This window comes from Ips typographus, linkage group LG2 (assembly GCF_016097725.1).
Source record: "Ips typographus isolate SLU linkage group LG2, UJ_Ityp_2.0, whole genome shotgun sequence".
In the NCBI taxonomy this organism is placed as follows: Eukaryota; Metazoa; Arthropoda; class Insecta; order Coleoptera; family Curculionidae; genus Ips; species Ips typographus.
This window is the reverse complement of record NC_138423.1, coordinates 1566241-1590564: the sequence shown is the minus strand read 5'-3', so window position 1 is coordinate 1590564 and position 24324 is coordinate 1566241. Positions and strand designations below refer to the sequence as shown.

At 35.5% G+C, this 24324-nt stretch overlaps 1 protein-coding gene and 1 non-coding gene across 6 annotated transcripts in view; one reads left to right on the top strand and one right to left on the bottom strand.

The window, feature by feature from the left end:
- Positions 1–24324, top strand: part of nolo (ADAMTS-like no long nerve cord) — a 219832-nt gene that overhangs the window by 154336 nt on the left and 41172 nt on the right. For all 5 annotated transcript variants that reach the window (XR_014177111.1, XR_014177110.1, XM_081973358.1 and 2 more), the window contains exons 7-8: positions 7352–7496; positions 14624–14753. Coding sequence is in view for 3 of the 5 variants with exons in the window: in XM_081973358.1 (XP_081829484.1) it covers positions 7352–7496; positions 14624–14753 (275 nt within the window). In the remaining 2 variants the exon portion in view is untranslated. The remainder of the gene's footprint in view (positions 1–7351; positions 7497–14623; positions 14754–24324) is intronic.
- TRNAH-GUG (transfer RNA histidin (anticodon GUG)) lies at positions 22549–22620 on the bottom strand. The gene has a single exon. It is a non-coding gene; the product is annotated as a tRNA-His (tRNA).

Here is a 24324-nt window from a genome sequence, read left to right as displayed (position 1 = left end):
TGTTCTTCCAGACAATTTCTCTCAGGCATCCCGAAATTCTAGCCCCCTTCATTGTTTGCTCTCTAACTTCGTTATACAGATTTCCATGGCTCGTTATTTCTGCTCCCAGATACTTAAAGTGGTTTACCTGTTCGATAATTTTAGAATCTATTTCCAACTTGCATCTTATCGGTTCTTTAGATGTTACTAAGCATTTGGTCTTCTCGGTGTTAATGACCATATTTAATTCTTTTGCTTGAGTGTTAAAGGAATGTAGTAATCTTTGGAGATTTTCCTCGGAATCCGCAATAAGGACAGCATCGTCAGCATAGCAGACGGCATGGAAGAATGTGCCTCCCATTTTGAATCCAGCAGTTTTGGGTAGGTTTTCAATTATTTTATCCATTATCAAATTAAATATGAAGGGGCTAAGTGAATCGCCTTGTCTAATTCCTGTGTTGATCTCTATGTCTTTTGTTGTCATATGTCCTGCCCTGATTTTTGTTTTACACTGGGTGTTAATGTCGTATGTTAGGTTAATTAGTCTATGATTAAGACCTTTTGTTCTCATTATTTCTAAAACATCCTTTAGGCGTACTCTGTCAAAATAATACACGACAGTATAAAAGCTTAATAAGTGAATTTAGGCAAAAATTTAAACTTTTCCCTATATACTTTTATGACATGTTTTGTGATTCACCGCTCATCTATTCTCATTAAAATCGGTTCCGCCTTTGAAGTAAGTAATATCCATATAAACATCCCGTCTGGAACCGACAATCCGCCAAATATTCACTTCGCGTCACACTGGCGAGATAATATAAATGTAAATACAGAAATACGAAAACGAATATTGGAAAATCATCAGAAAAATATGGGAGATGATATCGATCGGAGTCAGTGTTTGCCGAAGAGTTATTTATATCATTGCCGGCAGTCGAAGGGTTTAGGTTTCGCCTGCAAATGCCACGAGTATAGACATGCAAGAATACAGATTATTTTCTTGGCTGGAATATTGACAAGGGTCGATGCCACGATTCGTCTAGCATGAAAACTTTCTTCGGGTCACTGGATCTGTTATTTCATCAATATTTATTACCAGAAAAAGTTTTATTGTAATTTAATTACATCAACGTTTAATACTTTTATTCCATGTTATAGAAAACATTGCATCAGACTGTTACGGCGGAAGTTAACTCTTATTTGAGGTTTTTGATTTTGCCGGCCTTTTCAATTTTAATTTCACTTTACAATAATGTTAGATAAAGAGTAATATAATAGATTTATATTGGAACCAGACGGAAGTTCTGAGAATTGATGACAGTCACACAGAACAAATAAATATAATGCGAGGAGTGAGGCAAGTCTCTATTTTGTCACCCATCTTATTTTACGTGTAACGGTACCTAACTTAATAGGTAACCATACATGTTTGTAGATAACCTTCAAGGATTACAAAGTTTGTTGGATAGGGTGAGCAGAATTAGCACACAGTACGGGTTGGAAATGAACATAATGTAGAAGCGTAACATAAAGTAGAAGAGAAATTGCGGAAGACATAGTAAGCTTAAGAAGGTTTCAGAGGCCTCTGGCAATTCAAAATGCCTGCCAGAGGCCTCTGGCACTTTAAAAACAATTCATAGTAAGCTTAAGAAGGTTTCAGAGGCCTCTGGCAATACAAAATGGCTGCCAGAGGCCTCTGGCACTTTAAAAACAATTCATAGTAAGCTTAAGAAGGTTTCAGAGGCCTCTGGCAATACAAAATGGCTGTCAGAGGCCTCTGGCACCTTAAAAACAATTCATAGTAAGCTTAAGAAGGTTTCAGAGGCCTCTGGCAATTCAAAATGGCTGCCAGAGGCCTCTGGCACGTTAAAAACAGTTTTAGTAAGCTTAAGAAGGTTTCAGACGCCTCTGGCAATTCAAAATGGCTGTCAGAGGCCTCTGGCACATTAAAAACAATTCATAGTAAGCTTAAGAAGGTTTCAGAGGCCTCTGGCAATACAAAATGGCTGCCAGAGGCCTCTGGCATGTTAAAAACAATTCATAGTAAGCTTAACAAGGTTTCAGAGGCCTCTGGCAATACAAAATGGCTGCCAGAGGCCTCTGGCACGTTAAAAACCGTTTTAGTAAGCTTAAGAAGGTTTCAGAGGCCTCTGGCAATACAAAATGGCTGCCAGAGGCCTCTGGCATGTTAAAAACAATTCATAGTAAGCTTAAGAAGGTTTCAGAGGCCTCTGGCAATACAAAATGGCTGCCAGAGGCCTCTGGCATGTCAAAAACAATTCATAGTAAGCTTAAGAAGGTTTCAGAGGCCTCTGGCAATACAAAGTGGCTCCCAGAGGCCTCTGGCACGTTAAAAACAGTTTTAGTAAGCTTAAGAAGGTTTCAGAGGCCTCTGGCCATTCAAAATGGCTATCAGAGGCCTCTGGCACGTTAAAAACAATTCATAGTAAGCTTAAGAAGGTTTCAGAGGCCTCTGTCAATTCAAAATGGCTGTCAGAGGCCTCTGGCACGTTAAAAACAATTCATAGTAAGCTTAAGAAGGTTTCATTCATTGCGGACTAAGACAGTTTATACATCAAACACAGTAGAATACAAAGAGTAAGGCAGTACACATACTTGGGGACAATCATTAACGAGAGATGGGACAACTCTCAAGAAACACGATGTCGCATCGATATGGCCCGCTCCCTATTTATTAAAAATGAGTTCACTTTTTAAAAGCCATAATCTATCCTTTTCTCGGTACTTCTGTATGACGTAGAACCTTGGACTCTCACTAAGGAGACTACCAAGAGAGTTGAAGCGTTCGAACTATAGCTGTAAAGGAGGATACTGGAAAAATCTTGGACACAAAAAATTACTAACACAAGAGTGATGCGACGGATTAAGAAAGAACCAGAGCTGTTAGATAGCGTAAATTGTTGAAAACAGCAGTATTTCGGCTACATAATGAGGAACCCAAATAGATACGGACTGCTACAGGCAAAATTAACAGCAGGAGAGCACCTGGCCGAAGGAGAATATCTTGGTTGGCAAATCTTAGAACGTGGTTTGACAAATCGTCAGCAGAACTTTTCCGACCGAACCAAGTAAGAATAGCTACAACATCCGGAACTGCTAAGCACTTGAAGAAGATACTGGCGGCATCAATCGGCTTTAATTCATTTTTTTTTCTGCAGCAGGCTTGTTGTGTCCACACTTTTCTTCCAATTTCCATCTTTGGCGGTTTTGTGCCATATGTCACCATTCTCTTCCTGCTCTACGCTGTCTCCATCCACCTCTTCCGGAGTCTTCCTTTACCACCTTTATGTGTTCTTGGTCTTCACCGCATGACTATTTTGGTCCATCTGTTGTTCAGTTGATTCGCCGCGTGGCCTGCCCATCTTCATTTTGATTCTGCTTTGCTCTCCATCATCGTAAGTAGTGTATCAGACTAATGCCAAACTTTCAGTTTGTTGGAACTTTTTATGGTTGGTGTCGTGGTTTCCAGGCCGTATGTCAAGTAGTCAATAGCGGGACAGCCGTGCACTTTTCTTTTCATGTTTGAAATTTACCCTTATAGTAGAGGACCCTAGAGACCCTATATTGTCATTGTTTGTATGTACTGTTGGTGACTAATAGCAGGTTTGGGACAAGATGAAACTGCATCAGTTTCGAAAAATACGGATATTTTCAGTTTCCAAACTGAAAACCAACAATTTATAGGAATACATGATTTTTTTAGGTTAAAGCTTAGTTTTCCAAATGCTGCCCAGTTCATGTGCACTCTTCTGGTAATTTCGGGAGTTTGGTTCTCTTTGCTAAGTTTAAATGTCCAGATATACGTATTCGCCTACATTTTCTATTTCCTGGCCTTAAGTAGTAGTAGATTTGCCTCATTTAGTTTATCTCTAGTCCTACCTCCTGCGATGCTAGCTTTAGTTGCTGCATCATTTTCTTTAGTTCATTGAACCTTTTGTCGATTAGGACGATATCGTCGGCAAATCTTAGATGGTTTAGATATTTGCTATTCATATTCACACTTTTGGTTTCCCATGATAAAGTTTTAAATATATTGTTACGATTGTCCCGTGGGTTTACACAAAGTCAATTTAAACTTCAATACACTCTGTACAACAAATAATTACACTACTACAATTTCACTATCTTCCCGTGCTGAAAGCGCTCCTTTTCATATTGGAAAACAATGCTCTAGAAACACCTTGAGACGCTTCAGAATTTGCATTGAATATCCAAGGAGTCCTCCTTTCCTGCAAGTCGTCAACGTCATCCTCAATGACCTTGCTGTGGCCTGTTGGAGACCCAGACACAGCATCACATGGAAGTCGAAGTTCTCGACCAATCAGAACTTTGGATGGTGACTGTCTTATACGCCACGTCCGAAACCTTCTGATGTTTGTCGACAACTTTTGAAATGGTCTTATTAACTTTTTGATCATACCCTCCGACTGAGGCCTAATGCCTAGCGGGTCGCAGAGCCCTGGGAAGAGCTTGGACTCAAATGTCCTAGTCAGAATGTAACTCCGACGGCACACCAAATCTACTGAAGAGATTTTCGACTAGAACATTAGCCACTGTGCTGACTTCTTGACTTGGAATAGCAAACACTTCAGGTCATTTACTAAAGAAGTCCATGGCAACGAGAATATACTTGTTGTCTCTGTTTGTCTCAGAAAAACGTCCAGCGACATCTATGGCTAAACGTTCAAGTGGCAGTCCTACGTTTTACTGCGTCATAGTTCCCCGGGATTTGGTTTGTGGTTCTTGGCTATCTGCAGAAGTGGAGCATTGTCGGCACCAGGATTTTACGTTTTGGCAGTAGTTCATCCAGTAGAAACGTTGCCGAATTTTGTCCAAAGTCTTATGGACTCCCCAATGAGCACCAGGTTTTCCATTGTGCATTTTCTGAAGTACGTGGACAACTATTCCTCTAAGAAGTACCAGCTGCTTCCCTATCTCTTTTCCACTCTCCCATGCTCTTTATAGCAAGCCGTCTTCGACCAAAAGCGAGTACCACTATGACCAAAGTGCTTACCTAAGGACTTTGCTAGAGATTTCTTGTCATGTTGGTATTGGCTTTGTTTCTTCTTCAACAGCAATGGTCCTATGTAGCTGTTTTCTAATTTATTCTTCCTAACTTGATCGGGACTTCATTTATCATCGGCTTTCAGTTGAACCCTTATAATTCTGATGGGCACAATTCCTTTACGTTGCTCTGCTTTGTGGCAATGTTTGCAGTCTTCTGCGCAAGGTTTTCTTGATAGAACATCGGCATTTTTATGCAGCTTTTCGGTTCGATGATTGATGTTGAAATTATACTGCTGGAGTTTTTCCTGATTCTGGATGCTCGTCTATTGCAACCTGCATTTTCGTGTATGTATTTTCAACTGGTTGATAAAAATCTAATTTCCCTGACAGGCGGTTTGTAATAATCTTTGTCAGAAGCTTGTAAAGGTGCGATAGAAGATTTATTTATTGGTCGATAGTTTTCCATATTTGCGGTCTCACCCTTCTTGAAGAGCAAAATAACTTCTGCGTTTTGCCAGGCTTTGCATCATTTCAGTTGTTATTCGATCTTTTCCAGGTGATTTCCTGGCCTTCTTTTGTCTCAGCACTAACATTACTTCTGCTTTACCTATATCAGGAATCTCTTCAGGAGCCTGCGTTCGTGATCACTTGTGGCTGAGTTCTTGGTTCTAGGGTTATTGAACTGTATAGATCTTGGAAGAGGCTTTGAATCACGCTTTTGCTGTTCACGACTATTCCTTGTTTGTTCCTCATTTTACATATTTTTGTTTACTCTCTGATAGCCTTGATCTTAATAATTCATGTTCTTGTTATGTGCTCGTAGATCTTGTATCTCTTTGTATCTTGTATTCTCAATTTCTTTATTAGCTCGACTGTGTTCGATTTAAGTTTTGATCTCATGCATATCTGTAGTAGTAGCTGTTTGAAGGCTTTTTGTACCTTTCTGCAATATAAGGCATTTACCACCAAGCCATCCAACGTCGCAGTTGTTAATTTTTTATTTAGTGTCTCTTGGTACTTTCTTTTCCATCTCAATTTCCTCCACGGAAACATGGCTACGTAACACTGTACAAAAATACATGCATGTACCATATTACTACGAGCTCAAAAAATGGGCAATACAAAGCTTGTTAATATGAAATTATTGTATATCAACTGTTGAGTTTTATGAACTTAGCTTTATTTCCATTTTAAAATACGGACAAAAGTTGCCATTGCTATGTTTCGCTATGTAAATTAAAAAACAGTTACTCAAAACCTTTTAGCAGAAAATCCCATTCGGTTTGGTAAAAACCCGAAATCGCCAGGATTATTACGGATAAAAATCGTTAAACATTTATGAAAGTCGCGTGCAGATATTACCAAATCCAGTTTTGAAATATGCCATTTTAGATTCGATCAAAACAAAAACTCGCTTTTTATGTGTATGTGATTCCATGTTTAATCATACGGTTTTGTGTCGTCATCGGGCACTAAATCAATCAGTAAAATATACAGTTTTTTTTGAGTAAACTGGCTCATAAAACGCGGTTTCGTTCGTTTATTTCCAACTCCATTCAGTACTAAACTAACCAGAAACTTCCATCCTTTCACCGTGCTTTGATATTATCAAGTGCCCTATCCGAAACATATTAAAACTTTCCCAGGCTTCAGATTAAATTTTTATGTAGATAAAGGGTTTTTATATGAACCACGTTCAGGATTTTACGACTTATCCCAACCAATTTTAATTGAGATTTGATGAAACCCTTACACGAGTTATTCTATCCACAATCAATTTGACATTGTGTAAATTTTAATGAGTAAACTTAGCAATTTTTGATCAACCTTCCTACATATAACGGGAAATTTAACTTCAGAGCGCTCTCAAATCTTAGCAAGTTTAAATTTTATGGCGCTGCTATTATATGAGGGAAGAAACCCACAGTTTCCATGTTATCGAATTTAAATAGCCACTTATGCACAAAATGCCCAAAATTTTTGTAATATTTTCATCTCTAAGTCGTTAGCTGCCAGCCACGGCAAATTTCGAAGTTATTATCCAAGTTTTAATTGCTTTCTTATACGTAATTTAAATCTGAAATGGTTTGAATTTTATATTAAGTTTTTGTTGAATGTAATGTTTGGAATTTTCGAAAAGGGCAGATTGTGGACACGGGAAGTTATTCAAATTGTAGATAAGATTTTAGACACAGATGCGTTTTCCTTGACCACTTTTTGCATTTATTGTTGCTGCACTGGTAAAACTACTAAATTAAAAAAATGAAATATGCAATATTTTTGTCTGTGACTGTATTTATTTGTAAAATGAGAAATGTAATTTTTATAATTTATTTTCCAGAGAGTAGGCTGCGATCTCAGGTTAGGATCTGGAAAACAAGTGGATGAATGTGGTGTTTGCGGTGGCGATGGGTCGTCGTGTGCTAAATCCCTTTATCACTGGACGTTTTCCTATACATCGACATGTTCAGTGACATGTGGGGGAGGTAAGTGTAATGCTTTTATACCAACAATCATATTAACCTCTTGTTCTTTATTGGCAGTAAAATATACATTTATCGCACGTTTAATCTGTCATACTCTAGGACTTAATAATAATTATAACTCTGATTTACCATACGAAAAATTTTTAGTTATGGAAATGCATTGTGTAGACTTTTTCATAATAAAATAGCTATTTATGTAACCAGTTACGAAAAGTTCGATTTTGTGTAACGAATGAATGTTTGTAGGGCGAGCGCAGCGAGGTCCTACAATTTGAATGAGTTACACAATAAGACATTTTCGAAACGTGTTGCATACATAATTTTTTCTAATTTTGACCAAAAAGCGGTAAAAACCATCTTTTAAAGTGATTTAACACAAATATTCACTTTCATAGCACCTTGTATAAACTGTGTCAACGACATGTTATGATGGATGTCGCCCATATGTTTCTACGGAAATGCATAAAAACAGGGAGTGATGAAATGAACTTTTCATAACTAGTTACATAAAGTGATACTTTTCGTAACTAGTTACGAAACGTAAAACGTTTTGTCACTCTAATCAGTTTTGAAACGTGTCACTTTATATGCCAAAATTAGAAAAATTATATTTATTGGTTGTTTAAAAACAGCTGGACATATTTGAAGGAAATTATCATCGATCAGCAAGAATGGGCGATTTCAATATAAAGGACATTCATGTTTTGGTCAGAAACGTCCTATACAGGGTTATGTCACTTTCGTTTTAACCAGAACTTTATGTCAACTTGCTTATTATTTTAATTGGAACACCCTGTATATTATACAGGGTAATTCAAATTCGACCCTCACCATTGGGATCTCGGAAACTATAAGAAATACGAGAAAGTTTAAATTGGGGCAAAGTTGCGCAATGTAAAGCTCAACCAAATGCAGTTTTAAAAATTTCGATTTTCCGAGTACTTCCGAAGATATCCGAAAAAAACTGAAAATTTGATTTTTTGTTTTTATTTATTTCTAATCTTGTTTGAAGAGATATTCCAAAACTAAAAGCACCTTTTCATTGCCACTTTTTCTCAGCTATTCGATGATGGATTCAAATTTGCCACACGACGTTTCGTTTTTTGGCAGCCATCATCAACTTTCTTTTTCCTTATGGGCGCCATATTGGATTTTTAGCCCACCAAATAGTACGTTTTATTCTGATTTTAGTGATGTATAATAATTTATGATTTGCTTCATAAATAACAAAATAATTCAATAAAAACTATTTTTACTTTAGTTATTGGCTTTGAGTTAATGGGCCGTTTTGTAAAATGTCATTATTTGACAGTACTTGTCAAACACGATAATTCGGACGATCATTAGAGCTTTTAGAGATTTTACCTTAGTTAGCTTTGAGTTAATGAGACGTTTTATGAAGATTACTTGGTAGTACTTGTCACACGCAATTGGCCTGAACATACTTAGTCACAAAGGTGTACACGTGACTTGACTTAAACCGGTTTATTCACTCGAAGAGCTTAGGCCACTCGCTACGCTTGTGGACCTAGTTGTTCTTTTCGTGAATAAAAAATGGTTTAAGTCACTTGCTGTATAAATAACTATGAAATCACTCTGAATGACATTCGCCTATTTACAGATGTAAACAAACAAACATCAATGTTACATCTACGGGGCGCGGTGCAAATTTAATAGAACTGTAATTTTAGTTTTTTTTTAATATAAGAAGTCGAAAGTATAAGACACGTGACTTAAACCGGTTTATTCACTCGAATAAATATGAATGAATAAAAAACGGTTGGTCACTTACTGTATAAATAACTATAAACTTGCCCTTAACATTATACAAAATTGAAATTTGGCAAAAAATGAAGTTCTTAAAATGATGATCTTTCTCTTGGAAACATAAATAAGCCTTTTAAGTTAGAGATAATGCTAACAAATCTCTTTTTCTGATTAACCTAAATAGTTCAGCAATGCTTGTATAATAATAACATTTTCTGCGGGGGTTTCTTTTCTAGATACATTTTTAACTATGATTGACGCTCTAATGATTGTCCGAATTATCGTGTTTGACAAGTACTGTCAAATAATGACATTTTTTAAAACGGCCCATTAACTCAAAGCCAATAACTAAAGTAAAAATAGTTTTTATTGAATTATTTTGTTATTTATGAAGCAAATCATAAGTTATTATACATCACTAAAATCAGAATAAAACGTACTATTTGGTGGGCTAAAAATCCAATATGGCGCCCATAAGAAAAAAGAAAGTTGATGATGACTGACAGACAGAAAACGAAACGTCGTGTGGCAAATTTGTATCCATCATCGAATAGCTAAGAAAAAGTGGCAATGAAAAGATGCTTTTAGTTTTGGGATATCTCTTCAAATAAGGTTAGAAATAAATAAAAACAAAAAATGAAATTTTCAGTTTTTTTCGGATATCTTCGGAAGTACTCGAAAAATCAAAAATTTTAAAACAGCATTTGGTTGAGCTTTAAATTGCGCAACTTTGCCCCAATTTAAACTTTCTCGTATCTCTTATGGTTTCTGAGATCCCAATGGTGAGGGTCGAATTTGAATTACCCTGTATACTATTGAATAGTCCTATCGATTTCAAATATTTTTTATGTATCATAACCTATATCTATCTACAACGGTTTTCGAGATATTGACGTTTCAAAAATGACACTTTCAGGTTTTCAAGTGTCATAACCTGACCAGAATAAGATAGAGCAAAACGGTTTGCAAGTTGAACGCCTTTGCCAGTTTTGCCAGGAGGAAAACATGAAAATAACAAACACATGGTACAAGCTGCCACCTAGACGCTTATATACGTGGAAGGCTCCAGGAGATCGCCCAGAACAACATAATCCGCAAACAAGTCGATTACATAGTCATCAACAAACGTTATGGGACATCGGTAAAGAGAGTATGCACCTACACAGGCACCGAGTGCCCTCAGACCATGTTCTCTTGATGGCGGTAATCAAAATCAAAATTATGACAATCAAAACCCATGTCCCACAGAGAAAGATAGATTACGAAAGACTTAAAGATGAAGAAACAGAAAACAAATTTACCAAAAATCTTAATGAGAAAATACTGACAACCATAGATCCACAGACGGTAGAGGAAGCTAACATGGGTGACGTATGGGGCGTAATGGAGGCTGCCATGACCAATGTTGCAGAGGCAGAATTGGAACGTAAACGAAAAGCACAAAAACACGATTGGATGACAGATGAGATACTGGCGCTGTTTGAGGAACGAAGAGGGTACAAGAAGTCATTAGAACGAAGATAAGAACCGCTAAGAATGAGTGGCTGAAACAACAGTGTGAAGAACTAGAACAACTACAAGGAATACACGATGACTTCAATCTACACAGAAAGATAAAAGAGACGGCAGGAGTATATAGAAAAAGTCCATTCTCTAAGGTAGAAAACGATCATGGAGAATTAGCGCAGGATGATCAACAGCGCAAAATCATATGGGAAAACTATATTAGCAACCTTTTTGTGGATGAATGACATGCACACAATTTGGATTCAGACAAGCTTTAGACACGAGAGAAGCATTAGTTGCGACTCAAGTACTGATTCAGAACTGCAACGATCAGAGAAAGGACATAATGCTGTGTTTCATCGATTATAAAAAGACGTTCGACAGAGTCCAACATCATAAACTGATCCAAATCCTAAATAGATTGGACATAGACCAAAAAGACATCCGCTGCATTCAAAGCCTATACTGGAACCAAATGGCTGAAGTCAGAGTTGGTAACGATTTCACAAAAGCAAGACCAATTTGTAGAGGGGTCAGACAAGTGTGTGTTCTCTCCCCCCTTCTCTTCAATTTATATTCTGAAGCCATCTTTCAGGAAGCCCTAGAAGAACGCAACGTGGGCGTTAAGGTGAATGGTGTATGGTTCAACAATATTCGTTATGCGGACGACACAGTTCTAACCGAAGAGTAAGAACATGGGCTTCAATATCAACACCAAGAAGACTAAATTCATGATAATTACTCAAAGCCACAAGAATTTCAAAACTCAAGCCTAACATATGAGAATCAACCAATAGAGCGAGTAAATATATTTAAATATCTAGGAACGTGGCTGTGTGAAAACTGGAAATCAGATGCCGGATTGAAAATGCCCGCAGTGCGTTCATGAATTCAAAAAAGTGCTCACCAATACTGATTTCAATCTTGGTTTGAGAATTAGATTTGTCAAATGCGATGTTTGGACAGGATGGAGGAAGAGTATATATTTCATAAACGCATATTTCTCATGCATGTAACAAGCTGATAAAAACATTAATAAATATACTGTTAATTTTTTACAGTTGTATTTAGTTGTAGTATTACCACACATTTTCCAAATTTAATGTTGTTAATAAATAAAAGCATTTAATTCGGGTCGTTAATCAAACTGCCATTTGATGGGTAATTTATATATATTTAAATTAAATTCTTTATGCCAAATGAAAGAGGTTTAAATGGCAATCAAAACTGGTACGTAAATTAAATAACGGTCAGATTTCCAGTGAGTGAGGCACAAAGCAGTTTTTAGTAGTTTTCGGCAATAATAACTAATCCGCAGGATTTAATTACATTTTCCAATTATAGAGCAGCGCACTCGCAATGCAGCGAGTGCAAAACAGTCGTGATGAAAATTCCCTATTAGGTTGGAATATTAAAATGACTGTTTTCAACAGCAGGCAACAAATGTGCTAAGTTTTCTGGTTATTACGGCCTAGGAAATGTCACGTTCTGCGCAAAATAACACTTAGTCCGAGTCCCTGCTCCTTAATACTCCCGGAATTAATGCGCCAGGACTCCTTATATATTGCGGGGCTTTGTTGTTTAATGGTTGTAATATATTTTCTAATTTATTGGTAGCATCATACGATTTTCTACAATGCGAAACAATTCTTTGCCTCGTGCAGTAACTAGTTTCGCTTTGCTATTACGGCAGAAATGATTAATTTGCAATAAGAACTCGAGTTAGTTCTTAACGTTATTAGCCTCCAGAATAAATTCTCGGTTTGACTTTTAGTGATGGTCACGAGAGTCTGACACGAAACTGTGTCGTTATCAAGAAACCGAAACAAGCTCAAAATCAGGTAATTTACCAACGAAATCAACGTAAATGGGTATTTTTGTCCAAGATCCCGAACATGCAGAATTACAGGAAATATACCCAAAAGCACCGTGCAAAATTTCATTTTTCTACATGATGTTGCTAGACCTTTCGTTTTATCCATCAAACGCACAAAGCAAAAAAAAAAACTTTTGTATAGAATGCCGTATGCCTATCTCTAGCCGTTTTCGAAATATTTGATGTTTTTCCAAAAAAGTGACAGTTGCAACGCTCAACATATTTTTGTACTATGTTAAAACCGTATTTCATTTTGCAATGAAACTTTGGGTTATTGTAAATAAAGGATCGTTTTATTAAACTGAGGGTGCGTAATGACTCATTTGTAAACAAGGTCGTCAAAAAAAAATCATAAACTTGCCACTAAAAAAAATGAAAAATCTCAAGTTTTTTAAATAGAAACCCACATTTTTTATGACGGAATCATTTTGAGCATTAAAAATTACTATAAGTTTCAATTTACTTGCCTATACCTAAATCCAACCCATTTTACAACAGGAGTTAATGGGAATGTGGAGTAAAGTAAACAAGCAAAACTATCGTAGTTTGCAAACGAAGCGGTTTCTCGTTATTTTGCAGGCTGGAATTGTGGAGAGAACGGGCATCATTCGATGCCCTAAACTGAAAAAAGTGGAGAACCAAAAGTTGAGAAAAGAGAATCCGTCTACATGATTCTTGCAATGTTGGAACTGCGCTGAAAAAGGATATAAACATCGGGTATCAGAGAAGAGAAAGACCAATATTCATCAGAAGCAAAAGCTGACTGAAAATCATTATCAAACTTCGCGTACAGTTATTAAGTTAGCTCGACTTCAGCAGAATAATACCACCTCTAGCAGTAAGTGGCGAAGTTCTTAGGGGGCTAGATCTTATGAAGCAACAAAAATTCCATTTGGATTTGATATAGTATCAAGTCAGGTCGAGACAAGACTGGTGTGAAAATGATGGAGCAGAAATTTTACATAATTAATAGGAATATTTTACAGTGTAATCTGAAAGAGAATTAGCCCCATAATATTTATCCAAGTTTTCTTTGGTTTCCTTCTCCGTTTTGCTTCTCAAAAAATAATGTTTTATAAGAGAACGAAAATCGTTTTTTTTTTCATATTTAACATAATGCCAAACACAAAACTAAGGGATATATTGCGCTGAAGTCTGCCCAATATAAATACACTATAAAGCGCCATAATTCTTTTTGGGATTGAAGTAAATTCTGTCGGTTAAGAAGGTTACTTTTCACCCCACCTAGTATACAGGGTCAAGATCGAGTAATACTTAACACAAAATGTGAAAGTATGGGACACAATAAAATTTTGTGATTAGTATGAAAATATTGGAATTTCATTAATATTTTAAATTTTTATTAATTTCAGGGTTTTTCTTGTTACTTATGACATCAGAAATTTCATGACCTTCTCTTCTTCAATTGCCTTATCCCTTTTGGACGTTGGCTGTTATTATCGCGATTCGAATTTTATTAGCAGCTTGTCTAAACAAACAATTGGATAGATGACAGGCCAAACCACTTCCTTACATTTTATCTATCAGTTTTCTTTATCATGAATGTGACCTCTTGTTGTTTGCCGATTCTTAGGAGTATTCTTCTTCGTTTCTGACGTGATCCTCCCAGGATATTCGGAGAACACACATTCATGGTCCATACTTCTACTCCATAAAGCAAGACTCGTTTTCATTCCAACAAAAGTTGATTTTGCCTTCTCAATCCTGGATTTGATTTCTATGGTCATGTTCCATTCACTGTGAACAATTGTTCCTCAATATAGCACGTTGACTCTTTTCTCTGTGGCATCATAAAACGCCTCGTCAAAGATTTCATAACCACTAGTAAAGTTTCAACTCTGACTTAATATCTTTTAAAAAGTAAATCTTCTTTCATTTTTGTTGTAACCTATGTTAAGCATAAATTTACAGCATCTATAAAATTTCAATATCGTAATATATTGTATGTATATTGTAGGATATCGAACGGCTCGTCCATCCTGCAAGAATCGAATCAGTGGTGAAGAAGTTGATGATCGCTTTTGCAATCATTCTCAAAGACCAGATTCTACGATGCTAGAATGTAATTCGCAGATGTGTCCTCCAAAGTAAGTTAAACATCATTTAGTATAGTACTGTAGAATAGATAAACTGTACCAAACGTAATACAAAATAAAATACAGGATGACTCATCGAATACGAACCAGGGACGTTTTTAGGAACCCCTCGGACACGTCAACTTTATTTTTAATGGGGTAACTTTTGTATAAAAGTTCTAGTAGTAGTATTTCTTTTAAGTTCTTTTAGGTTTGCTTTCAAATTCTAAGCATTTCCAATGTAACATGTCCTGTAACTAATTCTGACTGTTCTCGAGAAAATGGGCTTTAAAAATACACACTCCGGCAAAATTAGAGGAACGGTCAAAATTTAGACTTATTTTAACATCAATTTCCTCTTCAATCCTTCTCTCGATTTTGATAATCTTTTTTATGAATTGTAGCTCGATTCCATGAATACATCTGTCTTATTACGATTTTTAGATGGTTTTATGTCATATACAGGGACGAAAAGGAAGTAAGGAATTTTCTATGCTCTTTGAGACACCCTGTGGAGAGAACAACTGAGAATTGAAAACAGTTTATAACATCAAATTGTAGCCCGTTATTTTCTGAACGTTTCCCTTTTCTATTCCCTCTGATATCTCAATTATTAAAGAAAATACAGGGTTTCGAAGAAACTGTGTGAATATTGATCTTATTTTTCCACACCTGTTTTAGAGGTAATCTATTGCCATGGTTTTCTAATCAAATTTGCTATACGTCATTGGTTCTAATAAAAAAAGAACATGTTCAAAAATGAACGGGTCACAATTTGACGTTATAAAGTGATGTCAATTGTCAGTTGTTCAATCAACAACTCAAAAAACACCGAAAATTCCTTATTTCCTTTACGTCCCTGTATATGACATAAAGACAAACCATACGAGTTTTGATAGCAGAAAGTCACCAGGTTTGTTGGTTGGTTTGTTGGTCATGTTGGTTACTTGGTTTCGCCAAATATAAATAACAAGTTTACATAACATATTAGGAAAAATTTCATTTCATATAACGACAGTGTTTTGTCAGTGAAAAATGTGAGTTACAACAATTGTAAAGTTCAAACATGTTCTATTCATATCTTTTTGTAATTTTAGATTGCATCTGGTGTTATTGCATCATGTTTACTTTTATGACTAATTTTTTTATATGCTAGTGACTGGTTATTTTATTACTACACTATTTACACATGTAGTTTAGAAAATATCACTTGGATTTTAAAAATATAAGTTGGATTTCAGAATCTATAACTTGTTTTTCATTATCGTAAATTTGGGTTTAGAAAACGTAAGTTGTATTTCAGATTCGTCACTTGTATTTCAGAAAAGGTTAGGTACTTGTATTTTAGAATGCGTTATTTTAATTTCAGATTTTTTTGTGTTTCTACGTGGTTATTAGTTTATTGTTTTTTTATAATATCACTTTAAGCAAAAAAATCCGCCCATCGGGTGTATTAATTTATATAAAATATACAGGGTGTCCCATAACTATATGACAATCTCTCGGGGGCATGCAGGGGAGGTCAAAATAATACGATTTGTTCATATAATTTTTTTTTTAAGTCACTCTTAAGGAAAATATTGGGCCCCAAAGAACTGCCTTCCAATTAACGTTTTTGGCCGTAACTTTTGAAACACTTTGTATATTGTAATGATTATTAGGTTTACTGTTTTATCGAAAGAGACCTTCTATTTGACATGAAAAGCAAGTATCTCGTCTTCGAAAGGCAGGAACTAACTGAACCTAAGACACAATTTGCTTAAACTTTGACAGTTGTCATTATTTTCAGCTGCAAACGCCATTAATGGATACTCTTGACATTTTTATCGAAAAATTGTACTCTTCCTTTATTTCGATAAAATAAACGGTTTTCGAGATAAATCGATTTTTCATTGAACTGCTTAAACCACAATGTTATTAAAAATATTCGTTAAACTATTTACTTTTTTTACTTATTCACTTTTTTTTTATTTACTTTTTTTGCTCAACTTCAATTTTCCAAATTACAAATGACCATGTCTAAAATCCAACTGCTCTTTTCTATAATACAAATGACTAATCTGAAATACAAGTTGCAATTTCGAAAATCAAAGTTATTATTCTAAAATTGAAAGTACCTTTTCTGAAATAGAAGTGATATTTTTTAAATCCATCTTATGGTTTCTAAAATTCCACTGACGCTTTCTAAACTACATGTGTAATATGATAACAAACTGATGTTATAAATAACAAACTGATGTAAAAAAGCTCCAGATTTAAAAAATAACGATTATGGTAGATTTACTCTAAATTGCAAAAACCAACTCAGTAAATCAACTACATTGCGTGAATTTGTTACTGATGAAATATCATTTTCGTTAATGGCAACCCCACAAATCAGCTTAATGGCTTTTGTAAGGTCTGGAGCTGATTCAGCTAGAAAGATATTTAAAGACGATTTCGTACACAGAAAATAACATTCAATCGATTTTTGTCCATGTAATTCAGTCACTGTCCGGACCATATAAAAGCGGAAAACTTTGTAGGTGGGACCCTTCCATCAGCCTGAAATACTCTATTTCAAGGCACATATAATTGTTTGCGTAAATAAATTAAGGTAAATAATTACGGTCGCCAGACCTCAAAACTTTGAAAACGGAATTTGAGCCTGGTTACCCGATCTAGCTTAAAAGTGTGCGCCTCCATTCCGGGGAAGTTGAACGACTCTATTCTGGTTTACTCGCAACTGTAATTATGTAGAATCAAGTTGACAAATAATACTATTAAGATTACCCCGTAGAGTAAATTGAATTATTTAGATCTGTTACGGCCAACTTGTTACGGAATTTAAATTAGACTTCATCCAGCAAATTAGGGTACTTAGTATGTTTTCAAGAGGAAAATGCCGCTAACAGTGTGAGAACCATTTTTGTAAACAATCCGTTAATTAAATTTCTAATTTGGTGTCTCAGTATTTCAGTTCCATACTGACAACTGATTTCGTTATTGTGTTGGAAAATTGCATGAATTCTGGTATTACTAGTTTTTATTATAAGAAAACATACTTAATAATAAATATCATGATACGTTTACGCTTTAGCTCTTTAAGGTATCCTCCTTAACAAAAAAACAATAATATCCAATGTTTTAAAACAATTAGAAGGTTGGTAATCCAATCTTCTAAATGTTTGCATTTTTGCAAAGTAGGGAATGACTTTAGTTTCTGGTCCTTTAATTTTACATTTAAAAAAATGCATAATTGACTAGTAACTTTACAGTTTTCTCTTTTTAGAGAAATAAGCTACAAATTTAAAAAACTGAGTTACCCATATCTTAGAATAGGTACATACATCATTCCTTCCTTCCTATGGCCCAGCTTCGTTCACTCCTGAACGTAGGCCTTTTCCAATTGTCTCCAGTGGAGTCTGTCTTGGATCCGATTCTTCCTAACGTGTCTCTGGATGTCCTCACCCTCCTCCTCCACTCCATCGCAAGACATTACTTTAGAGAGGGTAGAGGGGCACTTTGTCTTTGCAGGTGCCTCAGTATCAAATAGTTTCTCGGTCTGCTTTTGCTTTGTTTCTTTCAATTTCCCCACTGCATCTGTCTACAATGATCTTCCTCAGCATTTTCCACACTTCTGATTAGCTCTGCCCTTGATTGAGCCGTATTTACTACCATTAAATATGCAATGCTCAGGTGTGTCTCTTTGGAGGCAGTATAGACATTTGTCTTCCTCCCGTTTACCAATGTCAGAAAGAAAAGTTCCAAATGATCCGTTTCCCTTTATAGCTTGTGTAGTAAAATAGTAAAGATTCATGGAAAAATCTATAGACTTTAACTAACCCCTCTGTGTCGGTTTTGTGGATTTAACCAAAGCTTTCGGCAGAGTCCGATTTGATGACGTAATTAAGATTCTAGACCAGAACGAACTAACTAGCAGTTAAAACTAGTTGACAAAATGATCGGTTTATCAGTTTTGTAAATCAGAATAAAATCATCAACATAATTCCCAAAGTACCACTTCAAACAGTTCCTTTTACATGCACAAAATATTACGTTAAACAATGATGAGGGCAGCTTTCTCAAGGGTTTGGCACTCGCGATTTATTATAATTTAGGAAATGGTTTACTATTCAATTAATTTACGAACCCGGTGCGGATTGCAGAATTCGGGACGACTACATCATGGTGTTATGAGGCGGAGTCTCCGACCGTCTCCCTTACCAACGCATCTCGAGCTTAATTTATACCCGATTGATTAGCTTCCTCTTTCTGCATTACAGTGGGCGTGATTTGTCATTGCTAAAAATAGCGTTGATGGAGTATGTAATCAGATGAAGATGAAAGTGTAGAAGATACTGGCGAGACGATGTAGAAAGAATGGACCCCAAAGATTAGTGCCAAGATTGTGCAAAACGGAAATCCTGCGGGTAAAAGACCACCAAAAAGATGGAAAGATAGTTGGACACCTGTATTACAAGACAATGAACAATATTGAACAGACAAAATAGTATAAATATAAATGTGGTGAAACCAATATTAATAGCAATCACAATCAAAGTACGTTGGTGGCTAATGTCGCTTACAGGGTGTAAATGTTTATAGTTTTGTCTTAACTCTGATGAAGTTTATTGCATAATTAATCGAAACGTCGGCTATGAGTTCTGCGCCAAACATAAACTCTTTATTTGGTTGGGTGTGAATAATTTTTGCAAATAATCCGTTAATTAAATTTCTAACTTGATGTCTCAGTATTTGAATTTAACAGTGGAACTAACGCGCACCTTTTGTCCTTCATTATCTGCCGTTTGCTAATAGTCTAACAAGACAAGTTTCTCATACTTTTCATTAAAAACTTCCATTTTAGGTTTATTTCTCCTTCCCGCTGATAAAAGGAGAAATAAAGGAATGAACCAAAGTTTCAGGTGACAGAAACTTTAGCCTTTTATAAGTTAGTAGACCACCAAAGTTTAGTCCCAAGTTCCTCCTAACTTAACTTTTTTCTAGCTGATCTCTCTAGAATCTTAAAATAGAACAGGTTATTAAAAAATTGCAATTTGGAGAGCATTACTTTTAACTTCTTTTTTGCACTCTAAAACGAAATTCAAATTACACCCACCTAGTGTGCGCTTTTTTTTCAGGGTTTCCGGCGAAAATGCTCTTTCTAAAACTGTTTGAAATATGTTTGTAGCTTTTCTTTGAGCACAAAGGGAAACATTTGCTTTTAGCCACTCGTTTAGAATTAGATGCACACTTAAATGGAAAACGAGGAAGGAATACGGGGAAAATCCATTAACCATCCCCAAGTCTCGTTATCCTAGACTCTAATTACCTTAACTTGAAATGCTAAAACAGTTTTCCAAGATTTCGGAGCGGTTTTAAAAATAGCTTTTAACTCCGTTTTAAATCTTTCATTACTTTTTGATGGTGTTAGGGGCAGTTCATTCTCATTTTTTAGCTTAACGATGGCGAAGTTAAGAATTCAACTCAAAATAAGTAAAGCAGTTTGTTCTAATCCAAACTTATAAGCCAAAATTAATTACATGCAATAAACTATCAAAGAAATCTTAATCAGATTGGAAAAAAGACTTTTGTAATCAAGACACATTTGCTTTATTTAATTACTACGAATAGTTGACAAAATTCTTTCAATTGTTAGATCTAAATTGCAAAATGATTCAAGTCTTGGGGAACGCACTAGCTTAAGCATTATGTGTGTGTAAAAACAATCTTGTTCCAATATGGAAATGACTATTACTAACAAAATTCTGAAATAGTAATGCATCCTCCATTGGCTCCAGTATTAGGTATAATTATTATGGAAGGATCCATTTGGGGATGATCATCTCAACTAATTTTTATCACACATAAACTCAATAGAACCCACAATTTGGGTTATTGAGGTGATTAATTACCTCTAATCTACTTTTGTTACTAATATTAATAATGAATGATTGAAATATATGGAATAATAATTTAGAATATGACACATAAATTGACATAATTTATTTTTTCTACGAATGTTTGCAAATAAGCTACTTTGTTGTGTAAAAATTTTTTCCCGCACACTTTTTAAAATGCTGATTATACCTTGCAACAGTGGTTTTATATAAACTATTATACATAAAATCTGCTTAGAATTTTGCGTAGAATTCAAAAATGTAATAATATTCAGGGGTTTCATATAAAAAACACGACTTTTTTCACATTATTCTTCCGTACAGTTTAGGTAAATAAACCACCTTGTCTCTGTCTTTGAAAATGAGGCTTGTTTCCTTAGAAACCAAAGCTCATTGTCAAACAACGCATTTATATGCAATTTAAAGTCTACAACAGTGTTTATTCTTACTTATTTAAGTTAAAAAAACTATTTTAATAATGGATATCACTGAAGATGAACTTCCGGAAGATGTTCTAAAAGCCGCCAACATGGCTAGTTTGCAATTGCTGCCTCTCAAATCGCGAGAAAAATACAAGAAACAGTACGAGTTGTTTACCCAATGGTGCGAACAAAAGGGGATAAAAACCTTAAAGGAAGAGGTACTTTTAGCGTATTTTGTTACTTTAAGCAAAGAATTCAAACCTAACACAATGTGGTCAAAGTATTCAATGCTCAAAAATGTAATAAAAATAAAAAGAGACATCAATATCGGTGAATTTTATAAGCTCACTGCATTTCTGAAAAAGCAGAATGTTGGTTTTAAACCTAAAAAGGCGAAAATTTTTACAAAAGAAGAAATATTCAGTTTTATGAACTCCGCACCAGATGAAATTTACCTGTTAATTAAAGTTGCCACTATATTCGGACTTGCTGGTGCATGTCGAAGGGAAGAGCTAGCCAATTTAACCACTACAGATATTGAAGACAAAGGAAACCTCATAATTGTTAAAATTAGGGATTCCAAAAATCATACAGCAAGAAACTTTATAATATCAGAAGAAGTTCATAACGGAACCTACCTGCAACTGTACAGAAGATACACCGGCCTACGTCCAAAAAAGTCAAACAATCGTTTTTTTCCTAGTTTACAGAAAGGGTAAATGTTTTTCGCAAAGTGTTGGAGTAAACAGTTTTGGAAAAATGCCTTCTGAAATAGCTATTTTTTTGAAGTTGCCAAATCCAGAACTCTACACAGGGCACAGTTATCGTCGATCATCGGCAACGTTCCTGGCCGATTCTGGAGAAGGAATCACTGACATAAAACGCTTGGGGAGTTGGAAATCGACTACGGTAGCTGAAGAATACATTGATGAATCCACAAGTTATAAAAAAGGATTAAGTAACAAAATTCTGACCTTCAATCCTAAAGAAAGTGAAGCAGTTCCAAGTACCAGTATTTTACCTTCAGTTGCTCAATCTGCGATCAATTTAAAAAACGCGACCAACTGTACATTTAACATTAATGTTGTTAATTACAATAAATAGTTATAAGTTGTTGTTTTTAATATCAATAAAAATTAAAAACAAAATGTATAGATATTTCATTCGTAGAAAAAATATTGTTCCTAACACGTGTGCAAAGTAGTTTTCCCGCACTTGAAGCTTATCCGAACTCCGCTTCGCGTCGTTCGTCTAACTGCTTTCGCGTGTGGAAAAACATAACTTTGCACACTGAGTAGGAAAACTACTATTTCCCACCCTAGTGCGGAAAAGACTATATTTCGAGAACAAAAATAGTGCGGAAATGTTATCATTCGCGCACGCCCGTAGAAAAAGTAATAATACAAACCATAAAACAAAAATTAAGTGAACCTTAACTATTTAAATTGATAAAAAATTCATACAAACTAAAAAAAATGCTCCACCGTGAAAATGTTTGCACATTGCCGTGACCAGGATTCGAACCTGGGTTACTACGGCCACAACGTAGGGTCCTAACCACTAGACGATCACGGCTATTGGAGACTTGGTACCAGAGGAACAAAATCATTTTAAATTTACTGATTTCTTCTAAAGTAGAACCAATCAATTTATTTATTGGTTCCGCATCGGCTTCGTTTCAATTATGGAGCAATTCAACAAGCAAAAACTTGGAAAATTTTTTTAAGTGTTGATATTAATTTAAAATTGCAGGCGATTCGTTCGGTTTCACATTTGTTGTCTATTAAAAGAAACGTTTTTCTCACATTTTGTTCTCATATACAGAAATAATAAACATGGTTCTTCATTTAGATGAGTTTTTATATCGATTTAAAAAAACCTCATTTCCTACTAATTCATTACATTGTGACATTTCATCAGTTACCTACTTAATCAAATTTTACTTTAATTGTTTGTTTACTTATAAGTCTCAAATCACAAAAAAAAAATTGAATAAAATTGCTTGTCTAGATCTCCATTAACTTTTTTCTTTATTTCCGCACTCCTTGTGTAGTGTTAATGACTAGATACATAAAGTAACTTAACCCTGAAACAAAAAGAAATTACAGAAGATTGAGTGCTCTAATTACGTTCTGCTGTACTACAGATAAGCCAAGTCACCATTATCTATCATCAGCCAATAAGCCATTGTCTCGATATCAAGGATGATTCTTAGCTATATCGACACAGCCTTTCTGTTTTTATGTTTACATAATAAAACCGAAAATCCTATCTGGAGAGGAGTCGAATTTCGGTTCGGCTCCATCTCCTAAACACATATATGAGGGGTTTATCAGAAAATTCATATCTGAAGAAAAGTTTTTTTTTTTTGGGAACGGGGAGCCCCATTTTTTCAAATCCGCGCCCGTAACAAGAGAGCAAAACCCATTTTATCTCCCCCTCAACTTTTTGTTTATGATACGCCGTTTGTTTCGTCAAGCGTTATGCGGGTAAATGAGGGCATTGCGGAAAACGGATGAACATCCAATACGGGTTTTTATTTTTGATGCAGGAAATGACCTCTCTCCGGTAATGGAAAAATGTTCTTTTGCTTGGAAGTTATCCAATGAGATAAACCCCCCTGATTAGTTCATAATGGAGAGAAATCTGAACGGTGGACCCTAGTGAACTTCCGCAAAACATTATAAAACAAACTCTGAAGAAAGAAAGTAACTACAAATTAAGCTGTATTTAATTAAAATCGATCAAATATTGATCATTGATTGACAAAGGCAGCAGCGTTTGATCCAGAGTGGACGGCTTCAGAAGTATCTTTCCAAGAAAACCTACAAAAAGTTGTAAGGAAACCACACAGACAATGGAGAACTCTGAAAGCCGAGTGAAGAAACAAGGAAGCCTAACAGACTCATTTAACAGAAACCAAGAAGGGAGATAGACTTGCCCAATTTTTAATCTAACATTAGAATACACTATACAAATCCACCCAAAATAGCAGGATATGCAGATGATATAGTGAACGAAAATAAGACCAAAGTATTAAAACGCACCCGAAGAAATAGGAGCAGAAGCCTGAACATGACAATAGGCGACCAAAACTTTGAGGTGGTCAATGACTTTACCTACATGGGCTGTAACATATCCGGCAAACAGGACTAGATGATGGAAATCCAACGAAGATTCAGTATTGGCAATAAGGTATACTACCACATTTTGGCCATAATCAGTTCCGTGAATGACCAGGAAAACAAAACTGAAACTTTTCAAAACAATAATACGTCA